Source organism: Mastigoproctus giganteus, chromosome 6, assembly GCF_048544385.1.
Source record: "Mastigoproctus giganteus isolate SK-2022 chromosome 6, ASM4854438v1, whole genome shotgun sequence".
NCBI lineage: Eukaryota > Metazoa > Arthropoda > Arachnida > Uropygi > Thelyphonidae > Mastigoproctus > Mastigoproctus giganteus.
This window is the reverse complement of record NC_143580.1, coordinates 106,065,153-106,083,704: the sequence shown is the minus strand read 5'-3', so window position 1 is coordinate 106,083,704 and position 18,552 is coordinate 106,065,153. Positions and strand designations below refer to the sequence as shown.

The 18,552-nt window shown below is 36.1% G+C and overlaps 1 protein-coding gene across 1 annotated transcript in view; it reads left to right on the top strand.

The window, feature by feature from the left end:
• lili (LMBR1-like protein lilipod) overlaps positions 1–18,552 on the top strand; it is a 229,356-nt gene that overhangs the window by 105,291 nt on the left and 105,513 nt on the right. The window contains exon 7 of the mRNA XM_090376265.1: positions 3,961–4,029. Within this exon, the coding sequence (XP_090232391.1) occupies positions 3,961–4,029 (69 nt within the window). The remainder of the gene's footprint in view (positions 1–3,960; positions 4,030–18,552) is intronic.

Sequence of the window (18,552 nt, the reverse complement as noted above, 5' to 3'; positions counted from 1 at the left end):
AGATTGGCCTGCAGCTTAGCCTTTAATAGTACTAGTACTTGAATTATTCAGAGTCCATTGATATTCATATTTTGATAATAGATGAAATGGTCATAATTATGTGCACTTATGAAATCATAATTATGAAATTATGAAAAATTTTTTTAAAATTATTTACGTATTAGTACATTCAATATTAAAAAATTTATTCTGATGGATATTAATGCATGGTGGTATGAAAGGAGCATATGGTAACTTATTGGATATTGGAAGACAGAGAGAGTGGTAATCAGTGGTCCCTGCTCTTCATGGACTAATGTTATTAGTGGATTCCCCCAGGATTCGATGTTGGCTCATTGTTGTTTTCTATATTTATCAGTGATATTGATGAAGGTATATCAGGCTTAATGTCTAAGTTTGCAGACAATACAAAGGTTGGCAAGATAGTTAATGATAGTAGTGACAGTACGCTACTGCAAGAGGAGCTAGAAAAGTTGGGCAGATGGGCTGAGGGGTGGCAACTGAAGTTTAACATTGGCAAATGCAAGTACTGCATATGGGTAGCAATAACCTAAGAGAAACGTACCAACTATGTGGTACTACACTCAGGGAAGTGGAAAGTGAAAAAGACCTGGGGGTAATTGTGCAGTAAAATATGAAGTTTTCAGAGCAGTTAATGGGATCTTGTCAGTGATATACAGGAATTTTGCTGGCAGTGATAGGGAGGTGATTATTCCCTAGTATAAGGCAATGGTTAGGCCACACTTTGAGTTCAGCATACAGGTCTAGAAACCTCATTTTAGGAAGGATATAGAGATACTGGAATGAGTTCAGAGAAGGGCAGCGAGATTGGTGAGGAAAGCAAAGGATTGCTCTTACCAGGAGCAACTTACCAAGTTTTGCAAATTGCAACATCTGTAGACTAGCCACCTGTGAGGTTATCTGATTGAGGTGTATAAGGCCTTGAATGGTTTTATCAAACTCAGTGCTGAAGAGATTCTACCTCTTTCTCAGATTATGCACCTGAAGGGGCATAAATTAAAAGTGAGGAAAGACAGTTGTAGAATAGATGTGCAGAAATTTGCTTTTAGTCAATGGGGGTTGATTGCTGGGAAAATTTCTATTGGTAGTTGTTGAAGTTTGATAGCTTAAATAAATTCAACTGTACAAACTTTTAGAGTAAAATGGAAATTTTTTTTTTTTTTTTGGCTGATGCTCTTGCATCATATGCCTCTACTAATGCTAACACATTTAAGGGGACATAAATTTAAATTGAAAGAGTAGGATTATAGAATAGATGTGCTAAAATTTGATTTTACATAGAGTAATGGATTTTTGGAACAAACTTTTATCTGAGTATATTTTAGGAAGGATAGATGCATTTTTTTTTTTTTTTTTTTTTTTTTTAGCTGATGTTATGAGCTTGATGCTTCCTTGCATCATTTTCTACTACTAATATACCAGTACCACTATACCATTATATCAAGTTTGAAAATCACTGACTGTGTATTTAATTTTTATTTTCAAATATTAATGTAAATATTATTTATGTGAATTACTTAACAAGTACAGGTCAGTGTTAAAAAAAAGCTGTGCATTATGGTTGAATTTGAAAGTATCTGCAATTCTGCCCAGACACGATAGGAGGGAGTATATGATGAGATCAGTTCGACCCTTGAAAGATTGTGCAAGGGCAAGGTTCAGGAGGTAGAATTTTTCTCAGCATAGTCTGTGCTTGTTAACAGGAGAGACTGTTTCTACAGGAATGGGATACACATAAATAGAAAGGGTGCAAGAATATTTGCCGATGCTATCGAGGCAGTGTTAGGTGGATCAGAAAACTGCAAGCTTGGTGGGGATACACGGACTCGTAGGTTAACAGTAGCCACTGGCAGAGGTGAAAGTGATTCTTGCATTTCTTCTATTGGAATGAGCAGCAGCCTGGAAAACAAGGTGCAGAGGATTTCAGAGACTGCTGGGAATCAATATGGGACAAGTAAATAGATGGGCTGTGTTAGGGTAGCTAAGAAATAAGAACAGGTGCATGATTACATGCGTATAAACCAATGCTATGAGTTTGGTAAATAAATTTGATGAATTTGAGGTTTTGGTCAAAACATCAAAGGCAGATATTGTTGGGATATCAGAGATATGATGTTACACAGATATAAGGAATGCAGAAATGGAATTTGGGGAGTACAATGTGTACAGGAAGGATAGACAGGATAAGAAGAGAGGAGGGGTTGTACTATTATTTAAGAAACACAGAATCTAAGAGAGTACAGCCAGTCGACATGGACGAACAGTGCAGTGTTGGGTCAGTTTGGTGTGACATAAGCACTGGGAAAGCAAAATTGAGAGTGGGAGTGTGTTGTAGACGTAATGACTCTGATGAGTTTAATGAACAACTGTACAGAGAAATAGAGTGGGCAGTAAGTCAGTGTCTTGCAATGGGGGATTTTAATTTCCCAGATATTGACTGGAACTTGTAGGTTGGTCACTCACACTAGTCAGACGTTTGTGGAGTTATTGGATGATTTTTTTCTACAGCAGCATGTTTGGGAGGCAACTTGAGGGAGTAATACTCTTGATTTGATTATCAGTAGTGATTCTTCATGCATTACGAATCTGCAGATAAAGGAACCACTAGGTGGCAGTAATCACAGGTGGCTGAAGTGGGATTTACTCAGAGGTAACTACCATCAGGGGTAAAGGGAATCGTTTTTGCTTTCGTAAAGGTGACTACAGTGGTCTGAGACAGTATTTAAATTCTATACAGTGGGACCAACTGATGATGTTACCAACAGCAAATTCAAAATGGGAAGCATTCAAAGAATTAATCTTGGAAGCTACTAGACTTTCGTTCCAACTAAGAAATATTGTTCAAGGTTTAGGCCTAAATGGATGTCAGATGAACTAATGAGACATATGGCAGAGAAGAAAAATGCATAGGATACATAAAAATTAACATGTGACACAGAAGCCTGTGATGGATATAAGCTGGTCTGTAACCAAGTCACAAAGGAGATTAAGCAGGCAAAGGCAGATTACAAGAAATCTTTAGCAAAGAATGCAAAAAAAAAAAAAAAAAAAAAAAAACAAAGAGTTCTTTACTTATGTAAACTGGCGCCTCCGTAGCCAGGTGGGAAGGAGCAGCAGTGCGTAGCACACGCTTCTTGATTAGACCGGGGTTCGAGCCCGTCACCACCAAATACGGAGGATGCGGAAAGGTCATTCAGGGAATGACCACCGCATATCCCGGAGCAATATGGCCTTAGTTGCTAATGCTCCTAAAAACCAAATAACAACAACAACAACTTATGTAAACTCTAGGAGGAAGGGGATGAATCAGATTGGTCCACTTGATATCGATGGTCCAAATGTTGATGATCCTGCTCAGGTAGCTAACAAACTAAATAAGTATTTGCATCTACATCTACATTCACACATGAGGAGTTATTCAGGGAGGGGAATGCCAGAGGTGAATTAAACTCTGGCAAGTGAGCTATATGATTTTGTAATAACTGAGAGGAAAGTGGAGGAGAAATTGTTGAAGATAAACATAAGAAAGGCACCTGGGATGGATGGGATCTATCCAGTTATATTAAAGGAGGCAGCAAAGAAAGAAGGCGAACCTTTAGCCATAATTATGAGAGCTTCTTTGGACAGTACCCATGGACTGGAGATGTGCAAATGTGACCCCAATTCACAAAGGAGGATCAAAGGGTGACACAAGTAATCAGATAACAAAAAACTTTTTTTTTTTTGCTTTTATCAAAGCATTTGTCAATCATAGTTGCACAGGTGCCTTGTTGCATAAGGATATATAAAATAAATTTAAATAATAATAAATTAAATGTTTAAAATGTTACTTATAAAATATTTCTTTGTGTCAGTTTAAGAATAGTAAAATAAGTTATCACATTTACAAATGAATATTTGTAGATGTGATAATTTAACCTCAAAAACTTTGATTTTCAGATATTTGGAATTATTATCTGCCATTTTTATACTCCTGTGTATCCTTCCTTGGAGTTCTCTTGCTACTAGGTAAGTATGACCGAAGCTTTTTTCATATATTAAAATGATTATATCAGTATAAATGTTATGTTGACGGTAACCCATATAAGAAAGTTTGAAATAGCCATTATTTTTTATAAATAAATCCGAAGCTGTGAATAGAAATATTATTTATTTTATTTTATTTTTTTTATTTTTATGGAGAAAAACACATAGGAATTAACTAATTCTGATAAGAGATTGAACAGCACTGCACTCCACATAAATTTTAAAGCCAGAAAATAATAAATTTTATTGAAACAAGGTGGAAAGAAATTGGCCTCTAGCTGGTTGGGTTTATTGTAATGTTTTCTGTAAAGTTTTCTTTCTAACTTGTTTCAATAAACTTGATCATTTTATCTTTAAAATTGATGTGGAGTGCAGTGTTATTTAATCTCTTAGTAGAATTTTTGATATGAAAACATCTATGGCGGCACTGGAGTAAAATCAATTGGTAATGAAATTTTCTTACGGAAATGATGCAATTGACGTCACTTCCTATTAGATGGCTGTTAGATTGTAAATTTTATCACTTCCTAAATGGTGGTAATGATGCTTACTCAGTCACTAATGTTGATTCAGTAGAGCAAGCAGTGGGTAGTAATATTATGCAAAAATAAAAGCTTCAAAGCCAACAAAGAATTCTCTTGTGTTGAAAAGGAACAAGTTCAAAAGCATAGAGAATGAAAAAAATGGAGTCTTTAATAAAGTCTGCTTCTCAAGATTCTGATCAACATCAGCTTTCTAAGTAGTGTAAGTAAGTAAGTTTTGATTAAACTGTTTAAAAATTTAAATGGTTTTGATTCAAGAACGCAACAATAAAACAATCACTTCTTGCAGTAGTTTTTGGTTATGACATCATACTAGTTTGTAAATGGATTTTGCTAACTGTTGAATTGTAAAAATACCAAATCCAATTTCAGTTAACAACCTATAAGAGCATTTCAAAGATGGCTAAAACTCCAGCTGAGCAAAATCGAGAAAAGTATGCAAGAATAAAAGCTTCAAAGCCACCGAAGAAGCCTCCCATGTCAACAAAAGAAAGAGTTCAAAAACATAGAGAACGAAAAAAATGCAGAGTTTAATAAAATATGCTCCTCAAGATTTTGATCTGCATTGACTTCTCATCAAGAAGCTGGACTGTCGACATCACAAAATTATATTCAAGAACTTCCTGAAGATTTCGATCCAAAAGATTTCAGTTCAGATGAATTACTTGAGGATTTTTAATTGATTCCTGAACTGGCTAGACAGAGTATACTGCAAAAACCAGCTTCGACTGCATCATCCAAAAAGAAACAAAATCATATTTCAGCTCATTTGCCTGTTGTAGATCTTCTACAGGTTTCAATAGTAGTTGAGTATGAAATCATTTACAAGAACATCGAATATGACCGTAACTCCTATAAAGAATTTCAATGATAATTTCTGAAAAATACATTTGGAGCTGTTTGTGATATCTGCGATCGATTATGGTATGAATATGATGCAAAATTGTGCACTCCAGGAAGTTACCCGTTACTTCTCTTAGAATTTCCAATTGCAGACGTAACAACTATGAAGGCTTGTAATACTTGTATAAGTACAGGACAAGCATCTCTCAAAAATTATTCCATTCCAACATTTTTTAAGCACAACGGTTTCATTTATCCTGCTATTCCACCTCATTTGCCTAGATTGGATTTAGTAACCGAGCGACTCATTTCTCCTCGTATACCATTCATGCGAATTAGAAGACTAATACATGTTTTTGCCATTACAGAATTTTGGGCTAAATTATGATCCTGTAAATGTTAATTCAATGGTTAATCATTTGCCTCAGAGAATAGATGACAATTATTGCATTAATGTTCATATCAAATGTAAAAAAATACACAAATCGTCCAAGCCAAGGATGTTTTCACATAAAATAAAACATCTTTTGTGCTTACAGGGTACACACTCTGGCCTTTTTTTATAAGATCTTTGCATTTAACATGAAATATGTCATAATAACACAAAATCCATGTGAGTTTACCACATTAATAAAATAATTTTCATTGTAGGTTATTAAAGATCTGTACCATTTCTATTCAGCATAAAAAATATGCTTAATGATATCCAGTTTATGTTATATTAAAATACTCAGGTTTATTTAAGCTTTGACTAAAGTGCATATTTTCTGTCTTAACTTTTGGCATTTTAAGCTCTTGCTATTTTTAATTATAGTAAATACTCAAGTTTATATTTACATTTCCTTTCTTTACTCCTTTTGGCTTTTTTATATGCCAATATGCTGCATAAGTACATAAATTGTGAACTTTACATGTTATATGGCAAAGCTAACATCTTCCCATCTTTTCTGTCATGCAGATTTGATTACCATATTTTTGATTGTCACTTGATTTGTCTTTTTGACCTTTTCAAGAGACTAAGGTTATAATCTGTGCATAGGAAACAGCTTTCAAGTTTGTGACAACTTGAAAGCTGTCACAAACTTGATCTTTTTTTAATTTCAAAAAGACTCCCAGAAATTGCTTTTCACAGGTGGAATAAGACCAGGGTATGTCTGTCAGGGGTAAAAGTAGATGACGAAAAGATATCATCTCTTAAGGGCACAAGAGGTGATATTCTTGTACATGCTGGCATTAACAATATTAAGATTAGATCTAAGGATTTAATAATTACAGGACAATGTTAAAAGGGCATGAGTTAGAATTAAATTTGAATGTGTCTGCAATCCTGTGCAGACATGATAGAAGGGAATACATGTTGAGAACCTTGTCAATCAATTCAACTCTGGAGAGAATGTGCTAGGCTCTTGGCATAGAATTTTTCTCTGTGTGGTCTATGCTTGTTAAAATAAGAGAGCTTTTTTACACAGATGGGATACACTTAAATAGAAGAGGTGCAAGAATATTAGCTGATGCTATCGAATCAGCATTAGGTGGGTTGAAAAACTGATAGCATGGGAGAATACACAGACAGTTTAATATACAGATTAACCAGGGTTACAAGGAGAGGTGAAAGTGATTCTTGCACTGCTTCTATTTAAATATATAGCAGCTTGGGTAGCAAGATGTCAGGGATTTCAAGCCCTGCTGTGGGTCATCATGGTACAAGTAAATTCATGGGCTGTTAGGATAACTGAGAGTAAGGTCAGGTGCATGTATACTTTTATTTACACTAATCCTAGGAGTATCTTAAATAAAAATGATGGGTTTGAAGTACTGATTAATCATCAAATGCAGACATTGTGGGAATTTTGGAGACATGGTGTCAGGTGTAGGGGATGTAAAATTTCAATATGGAGACTACAGTTTGTACAGAAAGGACATAGTGGATATAGTGTTTATTGTCTATTAGCACCGGGGTTCCCCCGCTAAAACCACATAGTATTCTTTGTGTTGCAGTACAAATTCTGTAAATGCCAGAGGTAGTGTAAATCTTGGTGTTGGTGTGTGTAGTGTTGTATTGTGTTGGTCTGGTTCTCCACCATTTAGCTGCGGGGCCCCGTCAGATCTCACATTGCCCGTCCTTTGTCCCAGGGAGGCAGTTGGGTATAGTAGGAGATAGATATAGTCCCTAGTGGAAGCAAACCATGGTCTGTGCCTGAGCTTACCAGGGAAGGCTCCAGGAAAACAAAAACCAAAATTATGTAACATGGCACATTGAGTTGCTGCTGCTCTACTCTGAAACTGATAGTGTCACTGATAATGTCACAGTGGCAGCCATTACAAACATCTTTACTGCAGGAACTTATGAAACTGGTACAGTAAAATAAATAAAAAAAGTATTGCTGCATTATTTTTATTGAAAAAATAATTTCAGTGAAATGAAATACAATGAATGGAATTTTTCATTGTACTAGTGTACAATGAAATAATTCGTATAAAATATATTATAATAACACTAAAATTATTGGTTTATGGTAACTGAAATAAGATATATATAATGTTGACACTCAAATGATTTTAATTCCCTAAATAGATTCACAATTGAATTTGCATAAAGATTCACAAATGTCTCCAATTTCATCGGATACCGCTGTTGCGTTACTGCTATTATGTTGTGCAGAGATATGTGGTGTACTGATAATAGTTGAACCTTCACATTGATATATTGCAACACTACCACTATGAACATCCGACGTTTTAAATTGAGTCACATATTGGAATGGTTTAAGTAATATATGTTCATCATTATCCAACCTCGTTTCACTTAATATCAATATTTTGGATTGCTGTAAGATTGTGTCCATTTCGATATCTCGAACATGGGCCCGTAAAATTTCTACATTCATTGACAATATAGATATACCATTTTGTATGAAATCTTGCAGTTCATCGTGTAGATACGGTAGCTTATTATTTTTTGAAGCGATCTAGTTCAGCACAAAGTTCTATATTACTAGTAGCTTTGCCGTGTTGAAATGTGAAATCATCGTGGGGATTTGTAATATATAAACCTTGCAATGAGGTCACTTGAGATAATGCCACATATACAAGTTGCTGTTGATGACATTTCTCATAATTATATACAACTTTGTTGAAGCTCCCTCCTTGAGATTTATGTATAGTCAAGGCACAAGCAGATACTAAAGGAAATTGTGTTCATCTACATGTTATTTTCCTATTGTTCTTGAATGGAATCTAAGTTGATCGTTTTATAATAGGTACAGATTGACTAGGTAAATGTTTATCTTTCGCATATTGTTTATAATGAGATTGAAGGTTATGTCCTATTTTTTACGCAGGAAATTTCATCCATACTCGTTTAACTGTTTCATCTTCCTCAAATTCTAAATATACAAAGTACCGATTGCACGGTTTACCAATTCATCGACCACATCTATATTTGTAGTAATCATGTACGATTTTCCTTTCAATGATGGTAGAATGTATGGAAGTCCTGCAGTTTCAGTCACTGACATTTTATGAATTTTATTTCGCATACTTTGCTAATTGTTCTTCAGAATGATATCCTTAGTATAAATCTTGTGTAACCACTTCATAGATTTCATCTGCAATTAAAGCATTTGTATTATAGGAATTTACATCACTATTTCTTAAAAATAGTCGAATTTCTTGCAGACATAAATTAGTAGCATCTTCTTTGCTAACAAATTTCGATTCTGTAATTTTAAGTTCATCTGGTAATAACGCTTCTCCGTTGCCTATTTTTGTAAGAATTTTAGAAAATGTACAGTCGGACGGTTGAACAACTTGTGCTAATTCATGAAATTATAGTGAATGCCATAATTCTAAAGGAATCAATGAGTTCTTCAGGCATTTATATATAGGTGTAGCATGCACTGGAGCAGTTGCCGATGAAGTATATATTCATACCTCAAAATGGTTTTTCACGAACACCAGTTATCTGCTTTAACCCCTTCATGGATTATCCCGAGATATCTTGTTTTTAGTTTTAAAAGTTATTTGGAACTACACGAAATATCTCAGGATACAATAAAGTATAAGATATGTTCGTGTCAGGCGGCACCTGGGATTTCTCCCATCTCCGCTTGTGTTCGCTGTATCGAGGACAGAACACTGTCAAGCCAGAGACTTGAAAGTGTGTGGGCCCTGTCTGTGCAGTGTGATGTGTTGTGCCCATTGTTTGTCCGGCTTATTGGCCACCAAGCCCCTAGTGGGGCCCGACGTTGCCCATACCTCACACCACGTGGAGGCTAGCCGGGTGTGTCCAGTATCACAACAAGTTGCTCTGGTAAGTCCTGCCGCCTAGTTTCATGGGATTTCAGTGTCTAGGACCTAAAAAATTACGCGTTTGACATTAATGCTTAATGGGATTGCTGTTGAGAAACTGCTGGTTGGGGTTGAAAGCTAGAGAGATGTGTTAAAAGGCCTAATAAGTCGGGCAAAATTTTGATGTTATTAAATTTAGACATGTGAGGCTATACGCTAGATAAAAGATAGTGTTAGTTGTCTTAGAGATTTACACGAAACTGATAGAATTTAGACGTAGATTAGAATTTGGCAGCATTGTTAAGGGGTATACTCGGTCTGTTTAGTGAAAGAGGGGGGAGACTGAAGACTGGGGGAAAACAGATTTCACAGTTCATTGCACATAGTTAAAAAGGTTAATCAACACATATTGAAACATGTTATTTATAAATTTTAAAATTAAATACAATACAGAATTCTTATTTTAAATTCATACTTGTAAAATAATAAGAGGAGTTTACCTCAATATAGTACATAGAACACTTCCATATGATACACTCCAGAAATTAAAACGAAAAAATCGAAAAACTTACATTAGAGTAAAAAATAATTAAGAACCAATTTAACATAATTAAAAATCAATTTAACACAATTAAAAATATTAAAAAGAATCTAACGAAAATATTCAAAATGATTTTCCTTCCTGAAGCTGACAACGCTTTTCAACCGTATGTCGTGATCACAGGAATGAAAATTTCCTAATAGAGTTGAACATGAAACTTTTAATAGTGATTATTTGTCTTCGCGCATACGTGTAAAGGTCCATGCATCGGAGATCAAATATGGCCAAAGAACATTAATAGAATTCTCGTGTAATTTAATTTCTACGGTTTCTGCAATTAATAGTCGCGTATAATTACATTGAACCTTAAGTATTTTGGCCTCGTTAAATAAAAAAGTATGTTTTTCGTTAATGGCATGAAAGGCTAATTCATGATGCTGCTGAACGAGAAGCACGAACTGAGGCTTCATGTTGATTTACACGAAAAACACGTCGAACCTTGTAAGACAAGTCGCAGTCACCGCAAGAAATGTTATATACCAGGTCATTAATTTGTGTTGCGAACGCGGAAAGAACCGAGTGATTGTTCAGTATAGTGTGTAATTTCCGTATTGGCCTGGCCACAATTTTAAATTCGGTATCTTTAAAGAAGATATTAAGCAGTTTGTGCCACTGTTCAACATATGGGATAGAAATAAAGTATTTTTTGATATTACTATTGTTGGTTGGTGTAGTATTTTGTATCCTATCCTTAGCCTGTACCCTAATTCGGTTTATTGTGGCAAGGGGATAACCTGTTTAAGAACCTGTTAGTTAATATTTGTATTTCTGGCCCAAAGCAGATTCCGTCGTTGATTATTTATAGGCATTTAGAAATTGATTAAAGATAATCGATCTTTTGTAGGTGAATGGGTGATAGCTATTATAATGTAGAAGCATACTAGTGTTTGTAGGTTTTCGATAGATGCTAAATTGGATTTTATTCGAGTCCCGAGTAAGCGTGAAATTTAGAAAGTTTAATGACTTTGTATCCGTATCCTCCCTTTCCAATGTAAATTTGAGTCTAGAATGAATATTATTAAACGAATGTAAAATGTCTTGAATAGTACTACTATCAGTAATAACTAGAACATCATCTAATTACCTCCCATAGTACGTGATACGGGGTTGAAAAGGTGTCAAATGTATATGCTCAATCGTTGAGAGATAGATCTCTGACATTAAGCCGCTAAGGCTCAAACCATTGGCAATCCAAAAATTTGTTTGTACACCTTGTCTCGAAAGGTGATATAGTTGGCCCCAACTAACAGTTTAATTAAGTGAAAAATTTCCTTAATAGGTAGCTTCGTATAATTAATCAGTATCGAGTTATTATTTAACATATCCCAAATAATATCTAATGTGTATTCAACATTTACATTCATATATAATGAGGTAACATCTAGTGAGAATAAATTGTCATTGTCGCCAAGTCTACAGTCTTTAAGATTATTAAATAATGCATCGTAGTTCCTAATCCCAAATTGTATTACCTGTCTAAAGGGTTTTATAATGCTATATTATAGCATTATAGCTATAATATAGCAACTCACTACTAGCCAGGAAGTTAGGGGACATGTTAAAAACCTAAAAAGTGATCTGAAAGAGGTTAAAATCAAAGTATTTTGAGCTATCAAGAACAATGGGATAATAACAGAGACAAACTCTAAGGAGGATATAAATGCTATTGCATCCTCTAAATTTATTTCTGAAGCTGGTCTGTCTTCAGAGGCACCCAAGGAACTAAATCATGCAATAATTGTTTATGATCTAGATAACGATTTAACTAAGAAAGAAATTTTGGATGATTTGTATTTCAAAAATTTAAAACACCTTGGGTTTACACGTGACCAGATAGGAAATGAAATTGTATTTAAATTCAAAACGAAATCAAGGTCTAAGTGTACATCAAACTGGGTGCTTGCTCTTTCCACACATTTTTTTACAAATCTCCACTCTAGACAGGATATTTATAGGGTTAATGTCTCATAAATTTAAGCCTTTACGATAGTTACCAAATGCTTCTGTTTATCATACGGACATACGTCTAATTCTTGCAAAAATGAAGTACCGACTTTCAGACTCTGTGCTCATTCGGGGAATGTATTTTCGGAGTGTCCCAACAAAAGTGACCCTGCAGTATGTGCCAATTGTAAACGAAAGAAGACAGCCGATCACTCTGTTAGAGATGTCTTGTGTCCAGAATACCAGAGAGCTATGGAAACAGTAAGACAAAGAACTATTCCCACCCAGTCCTAATGATCATAACAGTGATGAGGCTGACGAATCTATACTCTTGACCGCCAAATTAAAAATCAGTCAATTAAATGCCCATAGATCTAAGACAGTAACTGATGAAATTCAAAGACTTGCAGATATCCTTTCTCCAGACATTGTTTGTTTACAGGAACCGTATCACTATCACGGTAAAATTACAGGCTATCCTTTATCCACCAGAATAATAAAACCCCCTCATGAAGATCCAAAAACAGCTATTATTGTATTCAGTAGAAATCTAGACATTCTTACTGTCACTTCTCTCTGCTCATAGCATGCTACCTGTATACAAGCTATTAATGAAATTATGTCCTTCTACTTGATTTCTTCTGTCCACCATCTTCAGATATTAATCCATTTCTGGAGTACCTAGAAACTGCTCTTCTTAAACTTTTACCAGAACCTATTATTTTCCTAATGGATGCAAATTCCAAATCTTCACTGTGGCATAGTGCCACTACTGACTACAGAGGGCAGTTATTAGAATATTTAATTTTTGCTCATCGATTGCATATTCTTAATCACCCAAATAAGCCTTCTACCTTTTGTAGCACCCTGAGGCAGTCTAACATCGAAGTCACTCTGGCAACAAGCAGTATCTCTTCTCTAAAATCTGAGTGGGATGTACATACAGATTTGACAGTTTCTGATCATCGACTTATATCTTTTGACCTATGTTCTTGTAAAACTACTACAGCTCTACCTAATGATCTGATCAAATTTTCCCTACGAAATATATTTTGGGAAAACTTTGACAAATCAATCATTAAAGATCTTCCGTCTGATTCTACAGACTCTGTGGACCATCTTAATGATAATCAATTGGCAAATTTTGTTAAAAACACTATCTTTACAGCTATCACAGAATCCACCAAAAGGAAAGCTTTCCATACAAAATGTACCCTGTGGTGGACAAATGAGCTAACAATTCAATTTCGCAAGGTTCATCACGCTAGGTGCCTTTATCAAAGAGCAAAACGAAATAGACAGCCTTTCATCATCATCAGCCATTTTCAATCCACTGCAGGATGAAAGCCTCTCCAGCAACTTTCCAGTTCCTTCTGTTTTGAGCACTGGCCATCCATTTTCTACCCACAAACTCATGAATTTCATCTATCCATCTCCGCCTTTGTCTTCCAGGGTTTTTTATAGCCTCTCTTGGGTAAAATTCTGTTATTTTCTTAGTCCATCTGTCATCATGTCTTCGAGCTATGTGTCCTGCCCACGACCATTTTAGTTCTTTAGTTTTGATAAGTATGTCCTTTACTTGAGTTTGCTGCCTAATCTATGTGTTTCTCTTCTTATCTAACAGTCTGATTCCCAATATAATTCGTTCCATTCTTCGCTGCGTAGTTCTCAGCTTCTCTTCCATTCTTTTGGTGAGTGCCCAAGTTTCACTTCCATAAGTCATGGTGGGAAGTATACATTGGTTCATTATTTTACGTTTCAGACAAACTGGGATATTGTTCTTCAGTATGTGACTATATTTCCTGAATGCTATCCATCCAAAATTTATTCTTCTCTTGACTTCCAGCCATTTATCATTATTACAGCTAATAACTTGTCCCAGATAAGTATATGACTCCACCTTTTCAATTACTGCTCCTTCAATCATCATTATTTACCTTTCTGTGGCATACTTGTTCATCTTTACTTTTGTTTTAGCCATATTCATCTTTAGTCCAAAATCCTTACTAACTCTACATAACTGATTAAGATTTTCCTCTAATTCTTTGGGATCGTGGCTTATGACCACAATGTCATCTGCAAATCGTAGATGGTTTATGTACTCTCCATTCACATTGACTCCTTTCTGTGACCAGTCTAATATTCTGAAAGCTTCCTCAAGGGCAGCAGTAAACAGCTTCAGAGATATTGTGTCTCCTTGTCGAACTCCTTTCTCAATTTTAAATTTCCTACTGTCTTTGTCTAGTCTAATAAAGGAGGCAGCATTCTCATATATTTTCTTCAAAATCATAACATATGGGGTATCCATGCCTTGTCTTTCCAGTGCCTGAAACATTGCCTTATGCTGTATGGAGTCAAATGCCTTTTCATAATCCACAAATGCCAGGCATAATGGTGTTTTATATTCATTTGCTTTCTCCATTAGCTGTGATATTATGTGAAGGTGATCCATAGTTGAGAATCCCATCCTAAAGCCAGCTTGCTCTTTTGGTTGATTCTCATCAAGTATTCTTTCTAATCTGTTAGTAATGACCTTTGTGTACAACTTGTAGATGTGGGATAACAAGCTAATTGGTCTATAATTTCCAATTCCTGATTTATCTCCTTTCTTATGCAGCAAAACTATGATTGCATAATTCCACTCCTTAGGCATCACACCTTTTCTAATGCATTTTGTGAAGGGTCTTGCCAGTTTTTGTGTCATGTCTCTTCCTCCCAATTTTAACAACTCTACAGTAACTTAATCTTCTCCCAGGGCTTTCTTGTTCTTCATTTTCTTCAATGCATGTTCTACCTCATCAGGAAGAATATGTCGTTGTGTTGCTAATATGCAATCCATCATTTCCTTGCTCCTTATATAATTCTCTATAGTAGTCTTCTGCTAATTTGAATTATGCCTTCTCTGCTGTTTATAAGTACACCATTGCTATTCTTCAGTTTCAGTATCATTTGTCTTTCTGTATTACTGCTCATGGCTGCTGATTTAAATCCTTTGTTTTCCTTTAATGCTTATTCTACTTCTCTTGTGTTAAATCTTATGTCCTCTCTGAGTCTCTTTCAAATGGCTTTGCATAACTCAGTATACTCAATTTTCTCCTTGTCAGTGTTTATCTTGCTCTTCATTTTTCGCCTTCGGTTCATCATAACAAGTGTTTCTTGACTAATTTTTTCTTCCTTGGATTTCTTTTTCCCTATAGGTTTCTTGGGCTTTATCACTTTCAGAAAGTTGTAATATTCCTCGTCGATATCTTTGTCCTGAGCAGTCTGCAGAAGCTCAAACTTGTTCTTAAGTTCCAGTACATACTGCTTTTTCTCCTCTTCTGTTATCTCAAAGACCTTTGTATTATTTACTCGAGTCAGTTTTTTCCTTTCCTACATCTATATCAAGTGTACATCTTACCATTCTGGGATCACTTCCAACATTTACCTTATTCAGGATGGTAACATCATTCACAATAGGCCCCAAGTGCCAAGCGTTTCTAGTGATCGGGCGATATCTCTGCGATTATAAAGCGATTTCTAAAGTGATAGTGATACATATTTATAGAGTTTAAAGAAAATTCTCTATTGTACATATATATATATAGTTGCTGAAAAGTACCAGCACAAAGAATCCTAAGAAAGGAAAGACACCTTTCTTTTATTTATTTTCTAGTTCTACTAACTACTAATCAACTTCCGCTTGGTCACTAGGTGGCACCGCTCCTGCCTCCCCGTGGCGGGGCCGGAAACCTGGAAGGAAAAGCTCTCACTCCCAGGGCTAAAAGGAGCAAACATGAATGATCCAAATATCACAACCACAGATCCCAAAGATCCATCTCCTTTGAGTCGGAAAAATGAGGATAATGAGACAAACGTTACCAAAAGACAAAAAAAGGACATAACATCGCTTCACGCACCTACCTTTCTAGTCCTTCATTCAACATCAGAACAGCCATTGGGAAAACTGTCGCCATTTGTAATCCAAAAATGCCTAGAAAGTGTAGCTGGAACACCAAAAAATGTCAAGAGACTGAAATCAGGCGACATTTTAGTCGAGACAGCCAGTGCCAAACATGCAGAAAGACTTCTTCAGATGAGAACTTTTGGAGGGATCCCAGTAACAGTCTCTCCCCATAACAGCCTAAATACATCAAAAGGAGTAATTTCTGAATGGGACCTTATTAGTGTCTCAGAAGAAGAAATTAAAACTGAGCTAGAAGATCAAGGTGTCATTGCTCTGAGAAGGATTAATGTAACTAGAGATGGTATACTTACTCCAACTAGAAATTTGATACTGACCTTTAACACTCCCAAACCACCTACATCGGTAAAGGCCGGATATCTAAATTGTAACATCAGACCATACATTCCGAATCCTCTCCGCTGCTTTAAATGCCAAAAGTATGGTCATTCACAAATGGCATGCCGTGGAGTTCATATCTGTTCCAACTGTGGATCTCAAGATCATACCAGTCAGAACTGTCCAGCCGAGCAACCGAAATGTCCAAATTGTAAGGGGGATCATTCCGCCTATTCTAAGAACTGCGAATTCTGGAAAAGAGAAAAGCAGATTCAACGATATAAAGTAGAACACTCAGTCACATACCAAGAAGCTAAGAGAACTGTACTCCCGACTATTTTAAACAGACCTTCCTGTGCACAGGTCATAAAGAATCGGCGTACAATAGAGACGCAAACAGATTTCACAATTCCCCCAAAGAAGTCTATTTTGGATTGGGCATGAGGTCTACTTATCACATCGCAGCCAAAACAAAAAGAGAAAGTCACAAACACACCACTATCTGTACCTCCAAATGCAAAACACTCAGAAACAAAAGCCACAGAAAAACGTAATATCATAAGCCAGAAGCCAACGGAACAAATGGATACAGAATTGACCAATCAAGCAGAGGAATCAGTACTAGAGATTTTTGCGGAAGAAGAGATGGATACCGGCAAACCATATTTTCCAAAGGAAAAACATAAACTTGAAAAGCTTAAAACAACAGCTAAGAAACAGTCTGATACTTTTCCCAAAACCAAATAATGGGGATTATAATCCAATGGAACTGCGGAGGTTTCTGCAATAATATACATGATATATATGATCTGATTGCACAGTATACCCCGCTGTGTCTTTGCCTGCAAGAAACATATCTCAGACCTCAAGACTCTCCCACAGTAAAGAACTATATCACATGCCGTAAAGACAGAGTAACAGGCGGCACGACCCATGGTGGTGTGGCAATTTTGGTAAATTCACATATTCCTTCCCAAGTTCTTCCACTAAACACAATCCTTGAGGCGGTTGCAGTACGCATAGCCATTAAATCTCTCATAACCATTATAACAATTTACGTTCCCCCAAACCAAGAATTACAACAACAAGACCTGGAAGATATATTAACTCAGTTACCTCCACCCTTCTGTATACTGGGAGACCTCAACGGACACAGTCCTATGTGGGGAAACACAGCCGTAGACCGGAGGGGGAAACAGATCGAAAAATGGATAGAACAGAATGACTTAACCCTGTTGAATGATGGCACACATACATACACGCATCTTCCATCGGGAAACAGCACAGCTATCGACCTATCATTATGCTCTCCAACATTATTTCCAATACTTGATTGGTCTGTACACAGATCCTCTCAGCAGCGATCACTATCCAGTAATCATTTCCATGATATCAGGAACCACATGTCAGTCACGTAGAAATCCCAAATGGAAAGTAAATGAAGCGGATTGGGAAAAGTATAAATCCATTGTAAAATTAGATGCAGATATTATCAAGCAAAAACCGTTAGATGCAGCAGTACAATATGTAACAAATAAACTAATCCAAGCTGCTGAGCAGGCTATTCCAAGAACATCATCACACCTTCCAACACATCCAAAACCATGGTGGAATGAAGAATGTTCACACGCTAAAAGAGAGAGAAATAAAACCTGGAATAATTTCCGAAGATGTCCCACTACAGAGAACCTAGTATTATTCAAAAAGGCACGAGCGCAAGCCAGGTATGTTAGAAGAGCCAGTAGCAAAGCATCCTGGATAAAATTTGCATCCACTTTAACAAGTTCCACACCATCTCAAACTGTCTGGAATAAAATCAGCAAAATGAATGGCAGATACCAGATAAATCCACCTCCAATCCTAAACTGGAATGGACAAATCACCGCACAGCCTTCAGAAATAACCAATGCACTGGGCAAAACCTTTGCCAAAATATCAGCAACCACATCATATACTCCTAATTTTCAAATATACAAGGCAAGAATAGAAAAACACAAACTGAA